The sequence below is a fragment of the Dromaius novaehollandiae genome, chromosome W, assembly GCF_036370855.1.
Source record: "Dromaius novaehollandiae isolate bDroNov1 chromosome W, bDroNov1.hap1, whole genome shotgun sequence".
Lineage (NCBI taxonomy): Eukaryota > Metazoa > Chordata > Aves > Casuariiformes > Dromaiidae > Dromaius > Dromaius novaehollandiae.
In genome coordinates, this window is record NC_088130.1 from 21,102,897 (window position 1) to 21,127,752 (window position 24,856).

Consider the following 24,856-nt stretch of genomic DNA (forward strand, 5'->3'; position numbering starts at 1 on the left):
GCTTTGCAAAAGTGGATATTATTTTTCTGATTTATGGATCTAGAAATATTTCCGAGATAAGAATTTTCACTGAACTCAGTGTGCACAATATCCTGATGATACAGGTCTGTATTTCAACCACCAGCATGGTCTAAACCATAAACAAACTGTCCATGTCACGGAGGCCATAGACTCTTAGATTAAGAGCAGCTACTCAAACTAAATCCAGAAAAGCAGAAAAACTGCTATGAAGAAGAAAACATCCAATAAATTTGCTAATGTATCACCTGTGCATTTGAGCATAGATCATCAAGAGAGCTGATGACTAAGCTGTCACTGAGTCTTGCTCTCCTACCCACACAGGTCTCACAAATGACAACAACATTTTCTATTTCTCTTCTGCTAGAAAAGAAAGCACATCCTTTGCTCTGAAATGAAGATATTGCCATGATCTTCCATGGATTTTTCATTTCTAGAACAGATTATTTAACTGTTTATCTGAGAACAAACACCAGTTCTACCAGGGATCTGAAACTTATGAGCCACATTCACTAGCCAGCAAAGAAAAGTTATGAAGACAAAGAACCAGTGCTCCCTGAACTGTGTGTGTTGCTTTTAATTTTAGGATGAATTTAAAGTCCTATCTTATATGGCTCTCTCAAAAGCTGAGGTACAAGTTTAACGCAGAGAAAGGTCATCAGAAATTGAATTCTACTTCTAAAACTCCAAGCTGCTGGATGTCAGGTAGCTATATCAGAATCAGGTCTAAGTATGAGAGTCATCTCTTTGATAAAGTCTTTCCTTATAATGCTGTCTCACCAAAACCAAGCAAAGTCAGGGGCAAACAGTAGGGAGAAAGGAAATACCAAAGAAGTATGAATGAAAGACCATACACACTACTTGACATGCTTTAAGAGTTAAGGAGCCTGCAATATTTTAAAATATATTTCATTGTAACTTCATTTGTGGGACTGTGGTTAGACACAAAGGTGGGAGAAACAATACACTGGAGATGCCAGGCAGCTCCTTCATAGGCTGAAATGCATCACTGAACATATGTGGGAAGCAGAAGAGACGGAGACACGTTCCACATTTTCCAGTCTGTGTAAATTGATGTAGGCCTATTGACTGCAGCGAGGCTTTACGCCAGACTCATACCAGCTGAGGATATTTTCAGGGTAAAGATCCACCTCAATCATCTTCCTCAACAGTAGAGACTCATTTTAAGCTCAGACACTGGGAAAAGTCCAAGACAATTGGAAAGAGGAGTTCATAGCAGAGGGAATCACAAATGAAGTCTCTGAACCCGAACTACGAAGCAACACTGAAATAGAAGATGACCCCTGCATTTCTTACAGATCCAGACTTCTTTGATCTTGAGTGACATAACAGATGAGCAACTTCTTCAGGTGTGAGAGAGAAAGAGAGAGAGAGAGGGAGGGGGGGAGAGAGGGAGAGGGAGAGAGAATGAGAATGAGTAGCAGGCAAGGATTCCCATCCTACGGCTCTGCAGTCTCTTTCTACACAAATGTATCATTTGTACTATGGTAGCTGAATTCTTTCCACAAAGTTTGTAGTAATGCTAACTCACTGCATGCTGATGCCTAGAAAAGGAAATGTAAAACTCTCTGTGGGAGTGATGTTTGTATGGGATATTATTTCATGCTTTTAAAGTGAGAACCAGGGCAAGGCTAGTACATAATAACAGATCATTTGAATAACAGTGAATTTAGATGCCTTTAAACAGTATTTTAATTATTTTAAAATACATGATCTCACAGGAAGAATGTAAGACAGAAATATGATTTTTTTTTTACATTGAATTATTTTGCTTTTCCCTAAGTTAGAATGTCTGTTCTCTGCTACTTCCTGATCTCCAAGCCAGACAGTTCATATATGACCAGTAAACAATCAGTAAACAAAACAGACCATTTAGCAAGAAGTCTCTGTAAATCTATATTCTCAACTTCAAACAAACCAGAGTAGGAAAATACAGTTATTCTTTCATAATCTCACTTTGCCTTTTGGTTTTTTAATAATTGATTTTTCTTTTGTTTCAGAGAAGATCAGGCTGAATCAAAATCTGGGACCAAGAAAATTATTTTTGGAAAGCAAAGCATAACAAGCAGGCATTCAGATAAAACTTTTAGTCATGCTATAGTTCCAAAAAGCCTTATATTCATGATGTGTGTGTGGGGGGGTTGTTTGTGGATTTATTTTTTTTTAAGAGAAAGTTTATTGTGCTGACAGGGCATGACAGGAGCTGATGGTAAGAATCATTTTTAAAATCTGACTTACTATAAGTAACTTAGTATAACCTCCAGTGCATCATCCATAATGAGACCTTTATCCTGCAATATCTCTTCACATATGCAAGCTAATGAAAGTAATTGCTTGTAGGACTGGGACCTAAATCCTTCCATAAATTTTTATACTGTTAGTTACATACACATTTGTATTCATATATCATAAAGGTGTCCAGAACCTAACATTCAAAGAAAAAAGAACAGCAAAAGAGAGAGAATACACACAAAATGGTCATTTATGCATACCATAACAACAGCTAATTAATTTAAATTTGTACTAATCATTTCCATCTGTACCAGTGAAAATTAAAAGCACAAGCAATCCAGAATGAAGTAATTGTATCACTGACAAAAGTTGTGCAAGCCACTCGTAACAGAACATACTCAAAAAGGGTTGCGTTTTGAATTAAAACTCTTACTTTAAAAACAGCTTTTTGCTCAAACAAAAACGTAGGGTTTTTAATAGAAGATCCCACTTCCTCCTCCTCCTCTTTCTCTGGATGTTCTTTGCATGAGTACACCTTGGGTATTTTTAAAGCACCTATTCATTCTACCCCTTCTCACTAACTAAAAGAGGCAAATGCAATACCAAAAACTAAGATGGAAATGTCTACGTCTTTTCTGCCCCTCTGCTTAGCATGAGGCCATGGCTCTCCAGTTTAGCAGCCATGCAGAACTGTACTGTATGAACAGGAGATTCACCAGGTATCTCAAAGCGTTACTGCCTTCCTGGCGCAATAAGGGACCACTCTTGATGGGTCAGCCTGCGACGAGCTACAGAATTCTCTCCTTTGAGCGGGATCTACCCTTCATAAAACACCACAAAGAGCTAGAGAAATAGTCTCATGACTTTTCCTTATGTACAATAGATTGCAACGCCACATAGGACTGGGTGAATGAAGCAGCAGCATTCAGGATTATTGTTTAAAGGAGGCAAGAAAGAAGTCAGGCTCACGACTCTCCACTCTTTATCTGCACCTCTGTAAGGAGCAGGAAACATTTCTTGACTTGCACCCAAAACCTAAGACCCTTAAATTGCACAGTCCACTAGAAAAATAAAATGTCTTTCTGTGTAGCACCAGACACCACATTTTAAGTGATGACATTTTACAATGCAGTCCCTTGGTTAACAGAAATAACTACATTGTACTTTGTTCTATTTTTTCTATATAAATTCTTAAACTGTTGTTTGACTCCTTCTATGTGATGATGAACACACTTGATTAGGGTCAGTCATTAGCGATGATTTACATATGGCTCTATTCTAAATTTTAACAGAAAAATGCTTGTGATTTTTCTCCTTAACAGTTTTAGGGATTTCTTTTTTTACTTCAATGGTTTAGTTTTTAGTGTGATCAAAGATGCGCCTATGAAATGACACAACACAGTGACCTGTGTAAAAATTTTGCAGGTTAGCATGGTGCAGCTCACCTCAATGATGGGCAAAAGCAGCTAGAAGACTTTCACTGCCCTGGGCCATCGGGGCTGCCAGAGGTGTCTCTGCACAACGCAACACGAGGCTGCGCTTTGCAGCCATGTAAAGCCTGGTCTCCTCATGTTAGTGAGGAATATAAAAGCTCTGGGTGACTCTTAGCTCAAGTTATCCCCAAAAGCCAAGCTGGAGGATGGATTTTGCTCTTACTGCCTATCAAACACTTATTTACTACTTGGTAATAAGTAAACCTGTATCAGATTTGAAAGGCAGCAGGGTTATATAGATGGAGCCATAGCATAACATACCACTCATAAGAGCACGTGAAATGTAAAGCCCAAGCTGACTCTACTCCCAGGCTTAGTTTACAGAGCTAGCATAAGCGCGCGTGTGTGTTTATGAGGGGGTGTTTGTCAGGGTGTGTGTAGGTGCGCATGTAGGTGTGCAGGGGGCTGTAGTGCATGGGCATTTGTGGAGGATGTGTAGGTGCACGCGTGTATAGGGGCACAGGCTTGTGTGCAGATGGCATATGCAGGGGCACATGTGTATCAGGGCATGCATAAGTGCACACGTAAGTATGCAGGGATCTGTGGGAGCATGCATGTGTAGCTGTGTGCGGGTGCACACATGGGCAAGCAGGCACGTGCAGGTGGGCATGGGTTTACATGTACGTGAGTAGGGGCATGTAGCAAAGGGTGCGTGTTTACATGTATGTGAGTAGGGATGTGTAGGGTGTGCATGTAGGCAGGGGTGTAGTGATGTGAGAGGTGTGTGTGTGCGGGAATATGTCTGGGTTTAGGGGTGCAGAGGTGTGTGTGTGTATGTAGGTAAGGGATGTAGGGGTGCATACGTGTGCGCACACATGCTATATAATGCAAGCATGTATGACAGATATATTTACATACATTTCAATTATATATATTATAGATATATTTAACAGAACATAGTATTCAATTATAGAAGTCCAATTTCAAGTGGCACCTTTGACAAAACCATACTTAAAGCTAATTTAGAGAGCGCTGTGATTTCTATGACTTCTACTTCACCACAATCTAAAGAACTATATATTTAGAGAACTCATCACTGAACAAGCTAAGAATTCACAGATCATCCACTAGTATTGATATATTTAGCTTCATAAAGAGTGAACAGCCAACTTGAGAGGGACTCTGCAGTCTCAGCGTCTCTAGCTTACTGTCTTGCATTAGCATTGGATTTATCCAGAAAGGGGATCCTCTACATTTTCCAGTGCTGATGTCATTTTATAATTCAGCATGTTACAATATATTATCATATTCAAAGGAGAACTGTCTTCTGAGAAGCTCTTACACTGTGCCTTCTCGTTTGATTTATTAGACTGCCATCTATCATGCAACTGAGACCTTACTACAAAACACATTAAATTAAGCCAAATTTTTCTTAAATGTTCTCTTGAATACACAGCAAAAGAAATGTTTGGATTTGAATTCACTTAATATTACAGTTAAGTCTTACTTTTACACTTAAAACATATCAAATTAAAAAAAATCACCAAGATTCAGCAAGAAACTAGTATATTTCAGCACAGAAGAGAAACCAAGAGTATGAAAGCACAGTCTTCAGCAGAAGAGGTCATCTGTATAACTCAGGAAAAAGAGAGACAGTAAAAGACAACACTAAAGGCAGCACTGCTACCAAGGCAGTGGTAGGGGAAGAAAAGGGGAAGAAAATCAGAGCATCTGAAACCGGAGATGCGTTTCTGAAAATATGGCTACAAGACTCTTAACACGGTGCAATAGGTGAGCTTAACGACTATACTCTCAGCAGCTAGTTCTACTTGCATCGTCTTGAGAACTACCAAAACATATACATGTCTATACCAAAAAGTGCAACTGGCAGAGGCAAGCAATCAGTGACTCGAGCAAAGAGGAAGGAAGTGCACCCTGTCCTGCTTTGTACCGAACGGAATTCAGTTGTCAGGCAGTTCCTGGTAAGCAATAAGGACAGGGACAGGATGTTTACCATAACCCAGAGGACCTGTGGCCACTTTAACTAGTGTTACTTCATAGCATTATCTCAAGGAGCTCCAGGTGCAAAAAGGTCTCTTCTGTCAGAGGAGGTATGATGCAGTGAAACTGTATGCTATCCATATGCCAACAGCTGTCTAACCAAGACACAGAAATAAGACTGTTTCATAGGTGTTTCATCTAAGCTCAAGAGATATGAACTAGCCAGTATTCACTTTACATATTACTGATCTTTTTTATTACTGATCTGTTGCAGATACTGCAAAATAAATACTGCTTATTTATTATATTTTGTCTTAAGTTAAGGATCATCGACCCAGCATGCTAACTTTGAGCAAATGCTTACTTCAGATTATTTTCTTTAGTTGATACCCAGCTTTCAAGAGTATTTGTTTGATGATGGAAATGAAGCAATAAAATAGCCCTAGTGCAGTTTTGGTGGGGAAAGACAAATGGAGATCAGAAGTTTCCAGACCTTCTTAATCCATCATAAAGAAGCAAAGAGCAGATAAGCACCACTTCTCCTTTCTACAAATGTGGTGTTTCCCTCCATAAGCATTGGCTGTGATACGAGTCCCCAGTATTTGAGGAGAAAAAAGTGTTATGATCAGTATTAAGAAATGAAATATTTACAGTGACGAGTAATGGACTTGCAAGTTTCCACTACAAAAAGAATATCACTAGATAACAATGTCATTTCTTACTCATGGAAGGTGGGTAGTAATTACTACCCAAAAAATTTTTCATAGAAAGTGAAATTAAGGGCCAAGTCAGACATAAAAGAAATTTTTTTAAAAGGCAACATAGACCGCTGTCATCCTCAAAACACTTACTCCAGCAAATTTTGCATCCAGACATTGTTGAGAACCGCTTTTCTTCTTCATCACTTTGGCTACATATCACCCTGTGTTTCTTCACCCTTCTTTATTGTGGAAGAACCTAAAACACATTATATACTCCTCAAACACAAAGAAAAACTACAGATTCTTGTACTTAAAACTGCACACTGTAACTCTTAGCCCTGAACCCACCTGGAAACCCATACAATCATACCATCAGCGAGGCACTGCTCAGGTACACTCTAATAGGAATGGCCAGGCTGTGCCAGGCCAGGCACAGGCAGCTGAAAGACTTCTGGAGCTGAAGGTGGTATCTTTGTGTTTAATAGCTTCTGGCAATTTTAATGACCCTTGTGCAGAACTAGAACAAGATGTATAAGCTCACCTAACATCTTTGAGGCAAAAGATCTTTGATAACAAAGACAAGAAAACATGAGAGCAGACACATCGCATCAGATCAAATAACCATTTAGCCCAGCATCCTGTCTCCAAGAATAGTCTAAAGCAGATTCATACATGATGCTTTCCTTTAATACTCTTTCAGTTAAATAGTTTTATTTTCAGGCTTAGAAACTTCCTGAGCTGGATGTAGCTTTCATGTATTCAGTAACCCTCAACAGATTTCTCTTCCATTAACTTGACCAAGTCTCCCCAGGAAACTACATTTTGGCACTCCCTAAATCCTTACACCAAAAGTTCCACAGCTCTGTGCCAGATGCAGGAAGACTCGGCTCCTTCCGTACATTAGGAGCTGGTTCCCAACAGCTTTATTTGAGGCCTCTTAGGTATTCTTGGTCTGGAATAAACTGTTGTGTACTATACAACTCAACAAATTTATTTTAAAATAAGTAAAGTGTGGGAGTGAAGAATATCTTACAGATTGAAAAATGAAAATGAACAAAGTGGATATATGGTCAATGTCATTTTGGCATTTTAATTATAGAAAATGCACCTTTAAGTTGTTTTTGTAAATGAAACATTCATAAATGCTGTGTTCTCAAACAAAACAAATGTATCAAAGAAGGAGAACACTCCACTTTGCTACATGCTCTACAGCTGCACTTCACTAAAACTAAAGAGAAGGGTTCTTTGTACACTCCGAAGTGAAAACTAAATTAACTTCTGTTTTAGCAGAGAGGAAAACCTAATAACTAAATCCTGGGCAGAAAGTCAAAAATGACATTAAAATAACGATACAGAAAACACACACTGCACAGGATCCTGATGATATCCATACATCTTAGAGCAAGGCACACCTTGAAGTCCATAATGATACAAATATGGAACAATAGCACTTAAAATCTTAATGCAATAAAATATGAAGTAATTTAAAAAACAAACAAACAAACAAACAAACAAAGATACCCCCTGCCCCCTTGGATCGATTCCTGGCGCCACTGGTTGAGCAAGGAACCACAAGCATAGCATATTTACAGCAAGCTTTCCAAATTGTGCTGCAAAAGCCAGGAACCTTTTCTGCAAACTGAGGCCTCAATCTACCCCACGCAGTCACTTCACATTGCAGCTACGTGCATTTAATAAAGCTTCTCATTCACATTTTTATTTTTCTCGTTACATTGTTTATATTACTCTGTATTAATTTCCTCTTTGTAAAATCCCCTAAACTGCTCATAAAACTGCCTTAAAAAGGAGTAAAATGATCCAGCTTGGAGATCAAGGAAGACAAATGGGGCCGTTTTCCACTAGAGATGTAAAGAACAGAAAAGGAAAACTAATTTCTCACTGATTGCTGTATAAAGCCTCCCAGAAGGGAGCTCTGGACTCTTGCATCACAGCATTTGTTCCAGGGTGGTACAGGAGGGTGTTTGACAGAAGATAGCTATAGCCACATTTTAAAAGGTATTTTTGCACATAGAAATACAGGTACATATGATCCTCATGAAAGCTTTGGGGCAACAAGGGAACCGAATGCAATCAAATTTCTAAAAACCTCACAGGTATCACACTTCTTGTGCTGCCTTAGTAGCTGTTAAGGTATATCTTCTGCAACATGACAAGGAGAAAGAAGCACTCACATGAAGAATGAAGTAAAGCATAAGTAGGCAACATGCTGAAAAATAACTGGCACAATCCAGGAATCAAAAGGAAAACTCTGAAAATCTAGATTTGTCCTAATGGAGTCTAAAGGCAACAGAAATCATTTTCAAACAGCTATCCTGTGTAGAGACTTATCATTAAATCCCTACTTTCATAAATCTTCTTGTTACCAAAAAAAAAAAAAAAAAAAAAAAAAAGCTGATAATAAGCCCACTTGGCATGAGCTACTGTAAGTATTGCAAAGTTTCCATTTCTTTCTCTTTTTCTTTAAAAAAAAAGGACAAATATAGCCCTTTTATGTTTCCATTTAAGTAATCGCTTCCAGGTTCCATATGGGCCCATCCCCATGAGTAAGGCTGAAAGTCTGCTATTAGGAGCTGAAAGGCTAAAACTGCCCTTTAGCAGAAGTATTATTTTTGTGTAATCAGACTGTTTGGACTTCTACCATTTCCCTTGTTGGCTTCCATTCTTCTACCCAGCCCTGCTTGCATACATACCAGACCTCTAGCTTGCACTGCCAAACACCCTCCCTCCAAAGGGTGCTTCAGGGGAGAGGAAAAAAAGAGGGGCAAAAAAATCAATCTTGCTTTCCAGACTTGTGCAACAAACAAGCCACAAAATGATTCTGAGTCAGCAGAAAACAGTTGGTAAATTACTATTCATTGCCTTGAAACGTTGTACCCCCTGCCCAGAAGGGAAGTTGGGACGAAAGCTAGAGTGCTACCTACATTGCTTTGGCTTCTTTGGTTCTCCTCTATTGGCAGCTTACCATATATATTGGATGGGAACACTTAAAATCATACCCCAGAAAACTGTAAACAACCATGTTAACCAAAATATGGAAAACTTGTCATAGAACATAAATCATTCAATCTGAACCTAGTAGATATTTAAAAGCCACTAATCACTAAAATAGTTTACTATTAAAGCTCTAGCTATTGCCTCTATGCTGACTCGCACTAAACTGTGCCTCTGGATTCTTAAACCATAATTGTTTTGCTGGGAACTAATAAAATAGTCTTAATAACTAAAAACAAAAGATCAGAGTTCAATTGAGATTTGTAGCTGATATTTTCAAAATTAATGATTTGATATGTCTCCACTTTTGAACAGTCAACACAACATAGGCCTGACTACTGGGCAGAGACCACTCAGCAGCTTCATGAAGCCAGGTTCTTTTGAAGTGCCTCAAGTTGAGTATTCCAAATAATTACTTTTCAGTCAAGATTTTCTGAGGGTCATAGGAGAAGACAACTGGGAGAATAACAAGGCAATGTGCCAGACATCTGAGATGTCTATACACAAGTGTCAGGAGTATGAAGAATAAACAGGAAGAACTTTGAAGTCTTTAGCACCGACCAAAATTACCGCTGAATCCACATCACAGAGACTTGGGATAAATCGCAGGGCTGGAATACTGGTATGGAGGGGTACAAAGACTTCGCTGATGAAACAGTGCTGAAAAAAAAATGGAAGGAGGTCTTGCATTGTAAATCAAGAATGTATATACTTGCTCTGAAGCTCAGAAAGAGCTGAGAAGCAGACTTATTGAAGGTCTCTGAGCAAATATAAAATGTGAAAAGAGCAAAGATAATCACATCTTGTTACAGATCTGCTGTAGACCACCTTATTAGAGAGAGAAATGCATGAGGTTTTTTCTCCTAAGTAACTAGTAGAGGCATCCAGACTACAATATCCGGTAGTAATGGAGACTGCAACACAAAAGCCACCGGGTGGGGGAGAGGAAATATATGGACCATTCAACAGGTTTTGGAACATACTTGAGTTAACATTTCTGAGAACTTTTCTCTCTGAGAAAATTTCTTAGGTGGGGCTGATTTATAATTCTAGCTAAGGGAAAGATGAGTCAGGAAGCAGAAAGCAATTCAGTGATCACAAAATGATAAATTCATTATTCTATAGAAAGAAAGGAAGAAGACTGACAGAGCAAGGGGAAAAAAAAGGATACAAAAAGAAATGCTGTATTCAGAAAGGAATACAATAACATGCTGAGGGCATCCGTGCGTCTGCAGATGAAAATCTAAGCAAAAAAGTAGTGAAGAGGTAATTTACTCCAAAACAGAAAGAACAAGAAGCACAGAAGAGACCAGTCCTTCTGTATAAGGACTTCATTATAGTGTGAAAATCAAAAAGTAACTATAAAAAAGAATCTAGAAATAAGGACATATGATGAATGATTAGTCATAGAATAGAGGAATTACTAAAACACATATGGGTAAAATCAGAAAGGCCAAAGCACAAAATGAGTGAGTTACAGTCAGCCTGGATGTAAAAGCCGGTAAGAAAAATGTTCTCTATAACTCATATATTTAAAAAATAATCAGAAGTAAGGTCCATACTCAACTGGGAAAGAAAGCGAACAACAGAAGAAAAGAAGGCAGAAGTTGTTTTCTCAAACTTGTTGTCAAAAATTGGATGTGACCGAATACCTAGTTTTTGGCAGAGAAATACGAACACAAGCTTGAATAGAGAGAGAAGAAGCAAAAGTTACATAAATTGAAATTAAGAACAAGAAAATATTATATAAATTGGAATTACTATTCAAAGTCATCACCAAGCCCTGACAAAATCCACACCTAGGGAGAAACAGAGTTACCTTCAAGAACTCATGGAAAAGGGAAAAAATCCCAGAAGACTATAGAAGGGCAAAATAGGGAAAAAAATCTTAAAGAAAAGGGGAAGGAATATAAGAAATTATAAACAACTCAGTCTAACTTCTGACTCAGAGATATATTGGAAGAATCAGCTTACCAGCCTTTCAGTAGCAAGGCGAGGGGAACAGCCAATGCACGTTTGTTAGAAACAAGTTGTATCAAACAACTTCTGCAGCTCACTGGCCACATCTAGCCTACCGGGGCCAAATGATTCATCTGCCCCCAGCCATCGTCTCACCACCCTCCTCCTCAAGGGCCCACCAGGGTGGGCATTGCCTCCAAGTTCCCACCTCATCTCCACATGTCTTGAGTCACGGATGGGCAATTGGTCATGAGGTAGGACTATGTGCGCACGTTCAAGGCTAGGTGACCAGCGGCAGTGGGAACATAACCGTCTGAGTCAGGGACACACGTCTGAATAGCAGTTGGGTAGCAGCCATGGGACATGACACGCAAGCAGCTGCTGGACACATCACGTAATGAGATGAAAATTCCCTTCATGCAGAGAGGCATGTGGAGAAGCATGTCACCATTTTGAGCACAGGAGAAACACACACATGATCACGGCAAAGGCACAGACTGTGAACTGGGATTCTCAAGTGCCATTAGGAAGTGTTTGTGACCTGCCCTGGGCAAAAAAAATCATACATGCAGGAGGACATTGTACAATGTCATAGATCTTGACAAGTTACAGCTTCTCACCTTCTCTTCAAAACAGGGAGCTGTAGCCTAGGCAAAACATCACCATAAGGTAGATTCACAATCAAGGGTAATTCTCCTCTGTCAAACCAGAAGGGGATTTCCAGTAACATGATACAGGTCTACTGTCCTGGATTTCATTCCACAAAATATTTTAATTAATAACCTCACTAGAGTATAAAACCTGCCAATAACTCCCAGACAGGAGGCATCACAAGCATGCTAAAGGACAAGCTCAGAATTCAAAATAACTCTCAAACAGGAGGAAGGGTACAAAACCATACAGATGTATTCTAAAAAGCTTCTGAAAAATATGACATGAAGGAAGATTAAAAAAAACAGAAGTGCAAAATGAGGAAAAACTATCTGGGTGGCAATTCTGCAGAAAAACATGGGACTGCTGCAGTCAATCAAAAAATAAATGAGTCCTTAACACTCAAAACCCAAGGAAACCTTACTCCAGCAAGTTTTAGTGGAGGTGTCATACTGAGATACTGGAGAGGATTATTTTGCTCTACTGGATGTTGGTGAGGCCTGGAAGTAATTATTCTGCTGATAAAGTGCCAAGGTCCTTGTTCAACTTTGGGCATAACTGAAAAAACTATTATCAACTAACAGTTCCAAAAGTAACAGGAAACGAGTTATAAAGAAAAATAGCACAACCAGGTTTAAGTCTAAAAAGACAAGACATAAGTAAACATTCTTCCAATGTGTAAAAGGTTACAAAGAAGACAGAGAACAACCATTTTTCATTTCTGCTAGATGAAGGATAAAGAGAAATCAGCTTTATTTGAAGCACTGAGGATTTATGTTCGATACCATTAGAACCTCTCTTATTTTGAGGATAGTTAAGCAAAGGAATGGGCAATGTATTCATTGGAGGTTTTAAGGAGCAGGATAACCATCTGTTAGAGATGGTCTAAGTACACATATGCTGCTTCTGAGCATAGGCCTGAACAGCATGACTTCTTGTTTACTTTAAGCTTTCACTTTTCTCTAAACCCTGATTCACTCCATTGTCATTTTTATCCCACAACTGACATATCTGCAATGTACCTACACTTTTTCCATTTTAAAAAGAAAATGGTGTAGGCTAAGTTCCTAATATTTTAAAAGTTCATTCCACAAAAATTCCTATATAATTATTATACCAGCTTCCCCTTCCCAGGTACAAGCTTGATGGAAAGGAAATAACTAGCAAACTTTATGTCTAAATTGGTGGAAGAGGAAGGAGAAGAGAGAGAAAAAGCTTGCTGGACACAAAATGTGAATTTCACAGGAAAAAAAAAAAAAAAAAAGGCCAAGCGAAGATAGTGGAGCTTCTGACAGAGTAGGGGTGTAGCTATGGCTAATTCAAGGGAGCCACTGTACCAGCAGGAAGGATATACCATTTCTCAGATCCTAGAGGAAAGCCCTAACACAGATTAAATTTTCCTCTAACAGCCACAAGCAAAACAATGAGGAAAAGCTTCTTTGTGTGGCTCAAGCAGACATGAAGCACTTGAAAATGACAGAACAAGTAGCAAGAACCTGGGATTCATTTTTTTCCACATTTGAAGCCAATAGCATGTTCTAAAGACTTTCCCGATTTAACATGCTTGAATTTGGCGTTAATAGCTGTTGAAGAGCTGATGTCAAGAGGTGTCTTTTCCAATGAGCAAATGCTGTTGTCTCTTCCACTCCTATTCCTTACCTAAAAGAGCAAATATGCAGTTGTCACCTCTAGACGCTCAGTGAGCCTAGATTAGGCCTAAAGTCATATTGGCAAGAGAAGAAAGTAAATTCTGATCACAGTCCAGAGGCTGATTTAATCTGGGAGAAGGGAGAGGAGATAACTGGGTGTGTTAATTCCTGAGCTAAGTTCTTCCACTCATCTTTGCACTGCAAAATAGGTGAGGCTTGAAATCTTTTAAAGATGGGTGAATTTATTGAAAAACAGGTTTAAGCACATGACCTGTCTTTCAGAATAAGAACTCAGTCTTAAACTGCAGGCTTGCACGCACTGTAGAAAAGTAAATCATAAAGTCTCTTATTATCAGAAAGCAAGAAAGTAGAATATTTTGTCTCCAATACTTTGCAGGAGAATTTTTCCCCGGCGAATATAAACAATCTACCAAGATGATGCAACTAACAAATAGTAGAGCAGAAATAAAATAAGCATGGATTTCTCCTAGATAAGTGGTCAGAAATTTGCAACATTAAATCATACATATTATTAAATAGGCAAAGATCACTGTGTAAATATACTTAACCAGTACTTACATTGATAAATGACGTACTGCCATTCGGGATCCACTCCCCCCAAATTGTTAAATAACTTGAATAAATTAACTTTGATTTAATAGACTATAGCAGAAACTCTGTAGCCATTACATAGACATTTTCTCCCCAAATTATTAGATCTGAAGCCATTTCACTTCTATCCTAATATCCTGTTAACATTAGTGCTCTTTCACATGCAATACTATTCTCTCATCTGTTTTACACCTCAGATTGCTCCACAGCCTAGTTTAGTACTTTATTGTTTTCAATACTAACACCAAAATACATCAGCAATTGCCAAAAACAGTGTGTCAAGCAGAGTTCATTTCACTGCTCCTCTACTGAAAGTAGCTTTGGGTGTTTTTCACCTAAAATCATTAATCTGATACAGACATCCCATGAAAATATGCTATGCTGCTACTTAACCTTCGGAAGCTTCCTCTAAGTGATTCAAACATAAAGAAATCCATACTCTCCTTGTGTTCTCACAGCATGCTTTCCACACATCAGATTGATCATTGGGTGGTCCAGTCATATGATAGCACATTGCCACAGCTGACAAGCCCCCTATCTGGAAGGTAAAGAATCAGAACTAGGAGGATGTGACCTGACCCCTACTATTCGCTGCTTTTTTTATATACAAATTATTTCTGCTGGTTGCTGACATATCTTTTGTAATACTTGCTGATAGTTTTCTTTGGAAACAATTGAGATTTCTAAAGATGGCATAGATCTCACTCTGCAAACACATCACGGAAGCATATCCAATTCTAAGAAATGTGGAATGAAACATAGGTGAATCTCAGGGTAGGAAAGAGTTCTGGGTTTTTTTGTTTTTTGTTTTTTCCCAGAAAGCTTTTTATTACCCACACAAAATGGTGAGCTACCAGACCTTCATTCACATTAAATTTACCCTAAGTTAGAGAATTTCAATACAGATCTCATTTATCATGGGAAAGAAAAAAGTTCAGTAGGAAAACAACACTGTTCACTGTGGAGTGGAGATAAAAAACAAAAGCAGTGTTACATGGAAATAAACATTATGTGTTGCTTCATTTCAAGTTACTGGGTTTAAGTCCAACTTTTCTCCCCAACTAATTTGTCAAAGTGGATACCTACATCACTGCCACGGGCACTTAGTAACTCTAGAATAATTAAAATTTGCAGCACGGGAAGCCTGATATAGCGACGCCCTCTCTTTCCTCTCCCAAGGTGAATTTATTACTAATCTGATCATTTTATCCGCTTACAACTGATAGTGTCATACAGTTCCAATTGGAAACTACAGTCCCCGCTAGCCAACCTTCAAATGCAACTGTCTTCTCAATGAAGAAATTAACTCTTTAGACTGGCTGTATGTTGCAAGTAAACCAAAACAAGACTTTTTCAATTGTCTCTAAATTTCTTATCCATACATTGTCTCTTATTCTAATATTGTGAAGAACACTGGGAAAGTTACTAATCATTTCCACTACAGTAGTGATGCTATAAAGATTGATGCCAGTAAAAGAACATAAACAAACACTCTAACCCTTAAAAATCCACATTCTTCAGTCAAATTCTAATTCTAAATCCATGTACCACCACGTTACCACTGTTGCCAGGCAGCGATGGTGCTACGCAGTACCTCAGTGCTAACTTGGTGCCTTACTTGGAGCACTCAGTTCTGCTTTGCCTTGGCTTCTGCAGCCTCTCCGGGACTGCCCCTTCACTCCTGCAAAGAGGACGGGAAGGGCTGAAGGCATCTACGCTCCACCTTTGCCAGAAGCGATCTCCCCTCTCCATAGCAAAGAGTGAGAGAAGTGAAGAGCACGTTGGCCAGGCAGACGTTTTGGACTCCTGGAGGTGAACAGTGGAAATGTGCGTTTAGGCTGGACTGCGAAATCCCACAGCCCATGGCAGAGAAAGCACATCCCAAAGCTCCCAGCAGAATTCCTGGGGGAAGAAGCCCACTCTTATCCCCCTCCTTCACACAGAGACCAGTCTACTTGGAAATAGGAGCCATGGAACAAGGCAAACGGGAGGAGAAAAAGAGACCGTCAGACTTAACGTTCCTACCCACATCCTTCCAAAAACTCATCCACCTCCTGACCAAAGTTTTAGTGACATAGCAATATTTTTCATCCATGTTACAAAAAATTTGAATGGCATTTCCATCACTGAGGCCTTCTCATTTCCATGCCCAATAATTCTGAACTGTGGAGGAAAGAAAGTCAGTTAAGTTCCTGTTCTCCTAGAACAGGAGCTCTTCTTCTTTTTTTTTTTTTCCTTCTTTCTCCTTCCTCTTAAAAGAGAGAGATTTTTTGTTTACACAGGTGGATGAGCCAAAGATAAGCCAGAAGAGTTTTTCCCCCTCAAACAGATTCATTTTATCATATCTGATCATGACAGTGCCTGAGAAAACACTCAAAACAACAACAACAAAAAGAACTTATTTCAAACACTTAAAGAAAAATATCACCAGCAGGATATTATCTTTCATTGCCTAAGAGCTACTACCAGTTATATCCCAAAATGACCAGGCTAGCCCTCTATGGGTCAGAGTTCTTTTGAAGTTGATGGAAACCTGCTTTGCAATTATTTCACAAGAAGTGAAGCACACATATTCCATTGCAACTCCCAAGCTAAAAATCTCATGATAGGATATAATCTCCCTGCTAAATGCAGAACAGATGAGCTTTAAAAGAAAGTTATTTATATCATGGAATCTTTCAGTCAAATTAGGAACTAATGGTGACATATCACCCACCATTCTCCACTAATGATACCTAAGCATGGATATGAAAAGTGTGCATACGCGGGGAAGAAAAGAAAGTTTTCTTTAAAGATAGAACTCTAACAAAAATCTGATGACATTTCTTGTCCATAAACACTGAAAGGGCAAGTTAACAACAAATTAATGGACCAACTGAAAAGAAAAAAAAAAAAAAAAAAAAGAGTCAGGACTTAAAAACAGCTTGGTTTAAGACTTCCCAATTTAATAATGGTTCCACTCTGAACACCTTTGTAAAAGGCATCATTGGTTTCCTGGTTTATTGCTTCACTGATTTCCAAAGCAAATGTGCTCAATTTACATTCCAGCTCAGCAAATTTGACCTACTGAGTCAAATACTGGTAGTATTTGACTTCCAAACTGAATTACTTTCTCCCTGTAGAAAAATCAGGAATGCAGATGCCTAAAATTGTGCCATCTGTGACACTTCCGAAACTCTATTATCTCCAACAGCACAGCATAGATTGCAAACCTGATAAGAGATGAACCATAAGGAGGCATAAAATCAATTCAGATGCATGCCATAGTTTCTGGTTTTGCATGTTATCGCCATAATTGTGTGTGTTAGTGAGGATAGAAGTCTTCCAGGTTTAGCTGAAACATTATCATCTCCAGCTCTTCACTGATGCCCACCAGCCTGAGTCTCATTTCCAAAAGCTCAGCTGGGGCCACAGACATGTTTATCGACTGCTCATAGGACACTGGGCAAAGCTGGACAGGTGTGCTCAAACCGATTTCACTAGCAATATATGCTGAATTGGCTGACTTTAGACAAAACCGATGGGCAATGCGGACTCGTTCCCTGGCAGAAGGTGGCCCCAGCTTGGGTGCCACGGAGTCAGCATACTGCTGCAGCTGTCTGCAAACTGACTGCATGGCCATGTCCTAAGCTCACCCCTGTGGTGAAGCGAAGCCACTGCGTACATCCCAATGAAAGCAATTTAAAGCCAAATGACATGGCCTCGTGACTGAGGCCTACTATAAAGTCATAGGCGAGCATCTTAGATGAAACATGATAACCTATTAAAATATGGCAAGTTTGTGATATTTGACTGTGCCTCAGCCCCCATCAAGACCTCTACTTTATGTTAATAAAGTAATAATGATATAGTAATAAAGTAATAATGATATAGTAATAAAGTAATAATCAAGTAATAAATATAACTCAAAGTGCTGAGTCAAGAGAGAAGGTATCCTCTCTACAAGGTCATTAACAGAGTAAATCTGGTCTTCAACTAAAGATGACACTTTCCTGAAATGACTAAAATAAACCTTTATAGAATCCTATGGACAGCCAAATGCAACTAGTCCCAATGAAATCCATAGGATTACCCATTTGCAAAATTACACAAGCGTCTAAGTAGTTGCAGCTTCAAGACACCAATATCAAGAAAAAAACTGTAGCATACATAGTACCCTTTCTTTGTAATACAAGTCATACATTATAAGTATCACATAATTTCATATCCAGTAAATGAAAATAATTTCCAGTATTAGTCACTTAAAGTAAAGGACTGATAAATAAGTGCAGGTGTGGATTCTGTTTTAATGTGAAATATATAGCAAAAAACGTGCTTAATAAAGAATACATCCTTCTCCCTTTCTGCCACGTACAATTGCTCAAAAAAATAAGTCTTGACACCTATGAAATTCCTGTTTTACAGTCAGTCTGAGCTGATGGCTCAGAAACTGATGTGCACCATCTGCTTGACAATCAACATAATTATCAAATAAACCAGGCCAACTGCAAAAAATTGCTGCTTTCCCATTGCTCATTTCCTGCCCTGATAATGTTTCTATATAACTGAGAACAAGACAAAACATGAAATAAAATCCATCACTTCTCTATTATTAATCAGAGAGTTTTTTGCAGTCTAAAACCAGTGTGCTAGCACTGGACAATATTGTACCTTTTTCTCCAAAACACCTTCCACTGCTGCTCTAACCACTTCACGGGAAAAACGCCTCTATTTCTGAAGACTGAGCTTTAGTTAACCAGATAGCTAAGTAAAGAATTCTCTACCTGCTTGGGAACAAAAGGAGAAAGCTTTCCCAACATATGAAAGCCAAAAGATGAGCCTGTCCCCTACCACAGCAGAAGAGATGGTTGTCTCTGCCTTGAAGGGAGCACCCCTGACTCGAGGTTTCTAAGAGACTAGGCAGTGAGTGGCAGAGCAAAAGCACTGAAATCCTTGCGCGTACAACCAGATCCATTCACCTTACCTCAACACAAGACTCCACTGCAAAACTCTTGGAACAACTTGAATATAAAATAGTAATAATCTGCTACTATTGTTATATGAAGAAAAGACAAGATGTGCTGAGATACAGCTTTAGAAATTTTGAGAAAATACTATATAGTGTGTTGTACCTGCCCTTTTTGGACAAACTTTTCTGAACTGGTCATGAAGCATGAATTCAAATGTCCCGAGTTCACAGGTGTACCAAACACCTAGGACAGAGCAAGAGATGCAACAACCAGGAGGAAAATATCAAGTGGTCCTCACAATTTTGATCACTTAGCAACGAAAGTCCAAATCACAATCCAGATTGGCACATTCAAGAGAAGAAATATAGCTTATTTTTAAAAATAACTTTTACAATATGCTTATGTACCAAAGCTGTAATTTCTGCTTTGGAATTAGCTCACATTAAACCAAGAATATTTGTGTAATTGTTAGCACAGCATTACGAGTTGATAAAGCTTTAATTCAGACTAACAATCCTCTATGGCCTGGGCCAGAATACTTCTTTTCCTATTTTCTGTTACATTGCATCTAGATTATATCACTTACATATTTGTGTATGTGTGTGTGTGTACATATATATATTTATATCTCAAATGTATTTATTTATAGTTATTTTTCAATGTACTATGAGAAAAGTACAAAGCAGTAACACAAGGCAGCCAAAACTGAAGACAACTTCAGAACCTGTAATTTATTCAGATTTTCTCTGATTTGACATTTGGAAACACTTTTTCTTAGGCAGAACTAGAAAAGTATTTCAAACTTCAAATAACAGCAGGACACCAAATTTCCTTAAGACACTGAAACAAATTTTGATCAACCACCAAAGCTCTATTATAGTTTGTCAGATTAAAGGTGAATGTAATATTTTGCCAGAAAGACTGAATAATCCAACAGTGACTGGCTTTTTTATTTCTCCACTTTCTAGTGTTCTCTCACAAATTTCTAACCCATGTGTTATTGCTTGAAAGTAACTACAAGTAGGTGGAAGTTGTGGAAGTTGACAACAACAGTAGAATTAACTCTGCCAGAAATACACATTAAAAAAAATTTTTTTTGCAAGCAGGCTCTGCTATTTGAAATGAGACTCTAAGGCACCACAAGAAGAAAACCTTTATAAATCAAGGGCACTCTGTGCACAGTAATTCACTTACAGTACTAAAGAGAGATATTGTTAAAATCTACCAACCCATTTTTGGCATGAACTGCAAATGGGCAAGAGAGTTTACAAATACAGGTTGTAAGCGCTGTGGCTCGAGCTGCAACTCCTGTGATCTCAGGCAAACTCTGCAGCATGTTGCTTCCTTTCTGAAAAGCTTAAATATGCGTTCCCCCCCGCCACCCCCGCTTTAGCTGGGGACAGTTGAATCATTCTCACAGTAGATAAATCTTTCTGACTGCTGATTATTCTGGGGGGAAAAAGGCAGCGTGTGTGACAGGGTCCCTTTTGTTTCGCTACAGGCACAACAATCTGTTTTTCATTGGATAGAGTTTTCAGTTCACTCTCCACAACATTTTTCTTTAATTATGATAAAAGACAGTAACTTAATCAGGCATAAATCCTGTTCAGCTGAACATAAGAAAATAAAGGGGTTAACTTTGGAGGCAAAAATTAGGCATGTGACCTCCTCTCAATTACAGCTCTAGATAATATACCACTAAAGCACTGACAAGTGAAAAATTGTTCATTCCTCAAATATTGTGCTAGTATCACAGACCGGGAAGATGAATTAAATAAACCTAAGATCATGTTTGTTTTGATTAACATGCTCTGCCTAGAATGTAACTATTCAGTTATAAAGTGATCTTGACTTTCACTCCAAAAGCCTATCCCTACACACAGCTGCTCCCAGAGAAACACATTTTCTTCGTAATATGCCATTTATTTCAGAAACTCTGGAGACCAGCACCTCAATTTGCCAAATAAGCTGAGAAAACAATTAAAAGGTTGGGGTAGATAACAGTGGGAAAGATATTACCTTCACACTTATGTTAGCTGACATACATAGGATCAATATGCTCAGAATATATAATGCTCCTTGTTAAATGCCAGCCAGCTGTGGGCCCGTGGCCAAGCATCCACCCAGAGTCCGGTTTGGTCACAGTAAGGACATAGCCAGAGCTGCTGGGGGGGATGATGGACACTGGGGAAAAAGAATGGGGCACAAATTTCCCATTAAGGAGAGCTTAGGGGAATCGTAGGGAGTTCCCGGAAGAGGGAGGAATGGGAGGATCCCACACGGGGACCTTGCTGGCTGTGAGACCCTGCAAAGTATACAGGCGTTTTGTTCCTTCTGTAAGTAGTGGTTGCTGCCATTAAAAATGACAAGGTCCATCAACTGTCACACTGAGCTTCCCCATGGAGAATTTCTAGCCGGGGCTGTTTTGTAGTTAATACCTTCTCTGTATTACTAGCCCCAAGATAGCAGTCTTTAGGACTACAGTGTCACTATCTATATGAAAAATGTGCTTGGTTGCTTAAATTAAAGACATTTCTTAAAGCTGAATGAAACACTGAATGTTCAAACTACAAATGTCAAAAGGAAGAGAACTCCCTTGGGTGGGTTTGGGGTTTTGGTTTTTGGGTTTTTTTTTGTTTTGGACAATCTGGAGTCCATTATATCAGGCAGCCTGGAACTGCCTCTGGCTATAGTTATGGAGTAGACTTTAAATGAAAACCGGTGTTGGTCTGCATAATATTTTGTGCACCTGGGGAAAATATTTACCCAAGCAGCATCCAGATTTGCGGCCACCAAACATGTTGAGGACTTATTTGCAGTATGTTCAACGGAATCCTTGAAAGTACCTGCAGACACTTACTATATTTACATTAGCTTCTATTTAAAGTTTACGAGCAAAACTTAGCATAAGAGATATTGCATTGAATCAGCACCTAAGATATTCACATAAAGTGGTCAAATTTGCTATAAAGCTAATTTCCTGGTATATTTTTCAGTACGATTTTTACAATGACAATTTACATTTATATACCTCATACTTGTAATTAAATTTCCCCCATTACGAGTTTAACATACTCAATATGTAAACATATAATTATTATTTTAATATTTTTGCTGTAAACCTACTCTGAGTTACATATGGACTTATTTATACATGCCAATGCTTCTTCCAGAACAAGCATCCATGATATGCTATATCAGCTTTGCAGTAAGTCAGCATTCAAACACTGGACTTTTAGGGTGTGTTATGCTGCACGGAATCAAGAGTGGAATCAACAGTGCTTCCGTATCAGGAAAGCAAACATTTTAAAGTATTAACATTCTTCTTTTATATGGAAAGCTTAATATATAAACAAACATACATTCCTTTGCTGCAAAACAGTCCCCACATTTCTCTCCTTGTTTGTCTTGATCTGGCTCCCTCTTGCATCTTACTACTAGATGATCTGACACACTGGGAAAACTGTAATTAATGCAAACTAAATTTGAACCATTTAAAGTATAGCTCACTGTCTATATTTCTTTCCTGGAATAAAGTATGACAGCCACTTCAGAGGTACCAAGAGCTAAACTATGGTTTTTGCTCCTCCCTGCCCCGTCCTTATTAAAAGAGTTCTGTTTATTACTGAAGGACCTACAAATTCCCTCCTAATCCTGAGATAATGAAAATCTGCTAAGGTAGTAAGGTAGTAAATCCATAAAGAGTTCACTGAAACACACTCTGCATTCTGAATGGCATCTACAGTGTTTCCACTGGAAGCAATGGGCATTTTTCCTAAGTGAATAAAATATTCTGTCTTAACAGTAAAGGGTGAATTGTTGAGGGACCTGTGATTTATGCACTGGAGTGCAGCTGCCTCAAGCCACGTCAAAAAGCATCCTCAGCACATCATCAGCACTGCCCTCTTCATTAGCCACACGCTCCTTGGAGTAATTGCTTTTTGAAAAAGCCCAAACTATAGATTATCTCTGATGAATTGACTTTCATTTTGTCTTCTAATGTAAGAAAACCAGAGATGCCACTTAAGGTTACATTAAAGAGGTTATTTCTTGTCCCCCAGTGACCACATTGCCTGGACTATGCCCGAGCCAGTATACCACCACATTTTTTTACTTATGACCTGCAATATATTTTACATCAATGGGCACCTCAAGCTGAGGCAGAGGAAAATGACAATGTGACCAAGTAGGCGAACAAGAACTCTGCTGCAAAAACTGTCAAAAACAGCCATGCAAATCATGCTATAATTGTGGGGGGCAAATTTGAAAAAAAAAAATCCATTATTTCTGAGGAGCCTTGAAGCAAAAACAGATCCACACTGAGATTATCTCAATGGGAGTATAATCTTCTGGAATATGTAATGTTAGGAATGAAAAGACTTTATAACATTGTTACCCAAGACATTTTTATACTCTTATATTGTCAACCAAAACACACTTTTAGTCACTGAAATTACACTGCATATTGAAAATAATAAAATTCTACTCAAGTAGAATTTATTATAAATTATGGTTCTAATTTACAAAACATTCTATGCACTTTTAAATTTATGAAATGCCTTTCACACCAGTGCATCTCTGAAAATATTTTATCCATTTATATGGAGCCACAGCTTCTTTTGGAAGCCCAAACTAATCATGAGGAGCAATAAATCCTGAACTATTTTTTTATGGTGACTTTGTTTGACAAGGCTTCACTGGATTAGTATTTTTCAAGATGAGGGACATGCAGGGCTAGACATCAGAGTTAGAAATAAAGCTGGTTTTTACACCTCCATTCAGTGGATTTGTGTCACTGGATCACGAGCATGGCAGTTTAAGTAGAAGCAGATAAAGAAAAGAAATAAAGATAGCCCTCACACTTGATTTTCTGAACAAGACGATGGAAGATCATGTAACAAGATTTACTGCTGAACAGGATCTCTTGGATCTCTTTCTTCATTTACTATGTGGAAGAACACACTTTACTCAGGAAGTAAAGACATGCTGGGTTCAAAATATAAAGCACCAACTTTCACAGAACATGTAACTCCTGATGTTTAAATTTTTCTGCTGTCGTACTCATTTGAAATAAGTATGTTGGCTGCTTACATAAAAGTGACAATTCACAGTAAAATAGTGCAGAATTAGAAGAAGTGAGAAGGAGGTGACAGTGAACAAATCTTTGATAATTCAGTAGCCTAAAGAAGTACCAGCAGACTAACCCAGCAGAAACATTGAAAACAAACTCCACTCTCTCTACCACCACCTATGGAGCAGAAGCTATTGCATCCATATGATATGACTAAGCCTTTAATAGGAATGCTGTTAAAAACATTTAGCAGAAACACTGCAGAAGGACCAAGAACTGCAAAATGAGAGTCACCAGGATTTTAACTTTTTCACCACCATACCTCCCAATTTCACTTAAAGGCTGGAAGCCTGTTAGACGGTTGAAGTTGGTAATGCAACAGCCAACAAGTTTATTCATCCACTTTCTGAGGTTTATCAGATATCAGGTGTTGATACTGGAAACTTTACTTACTTCACCAGAAGCCAGATGAAGAAAGAGTATTGATTATAACACACAAATAAAACAGTGCATTTAAAGCAAAAAGGAGCAATAGCTAAAATGGACA

General features: G+C 38.6%; 1 protein-coding gene across 3 annotated transcripts in view; it reads right to left on the minus strand.

The window, feature by feature from the left end:
- The window catches only part of LOC112978760 (tyrosine-protein kinase transmembrane receptor ROR2), a 150,203-nt gene that overhangs the window by 90,589 nt on the left and 34,758 nt on the right, over positions 1–24,856 (minus strand). The window contains exon 1 of one of the 3 annotated variants that reach the window (XM_026092449.2): positions 6,557–6,596. The exons of the other annotated variants lie outside the window; for them this stretch is intronic. Within the exon in view, the coding sequence (XP_025948234.2) occupies positions 6,557–6,581 (25 nt within the window). The 5' untranslated portion in view covers positions 6,582–6,596. Of the gene's footprint in view, positions 1–6,556; positions 6,597–24,856 lie in introns of those variants that run through there. 3 annotated transcript variants of the gene reach the window in all.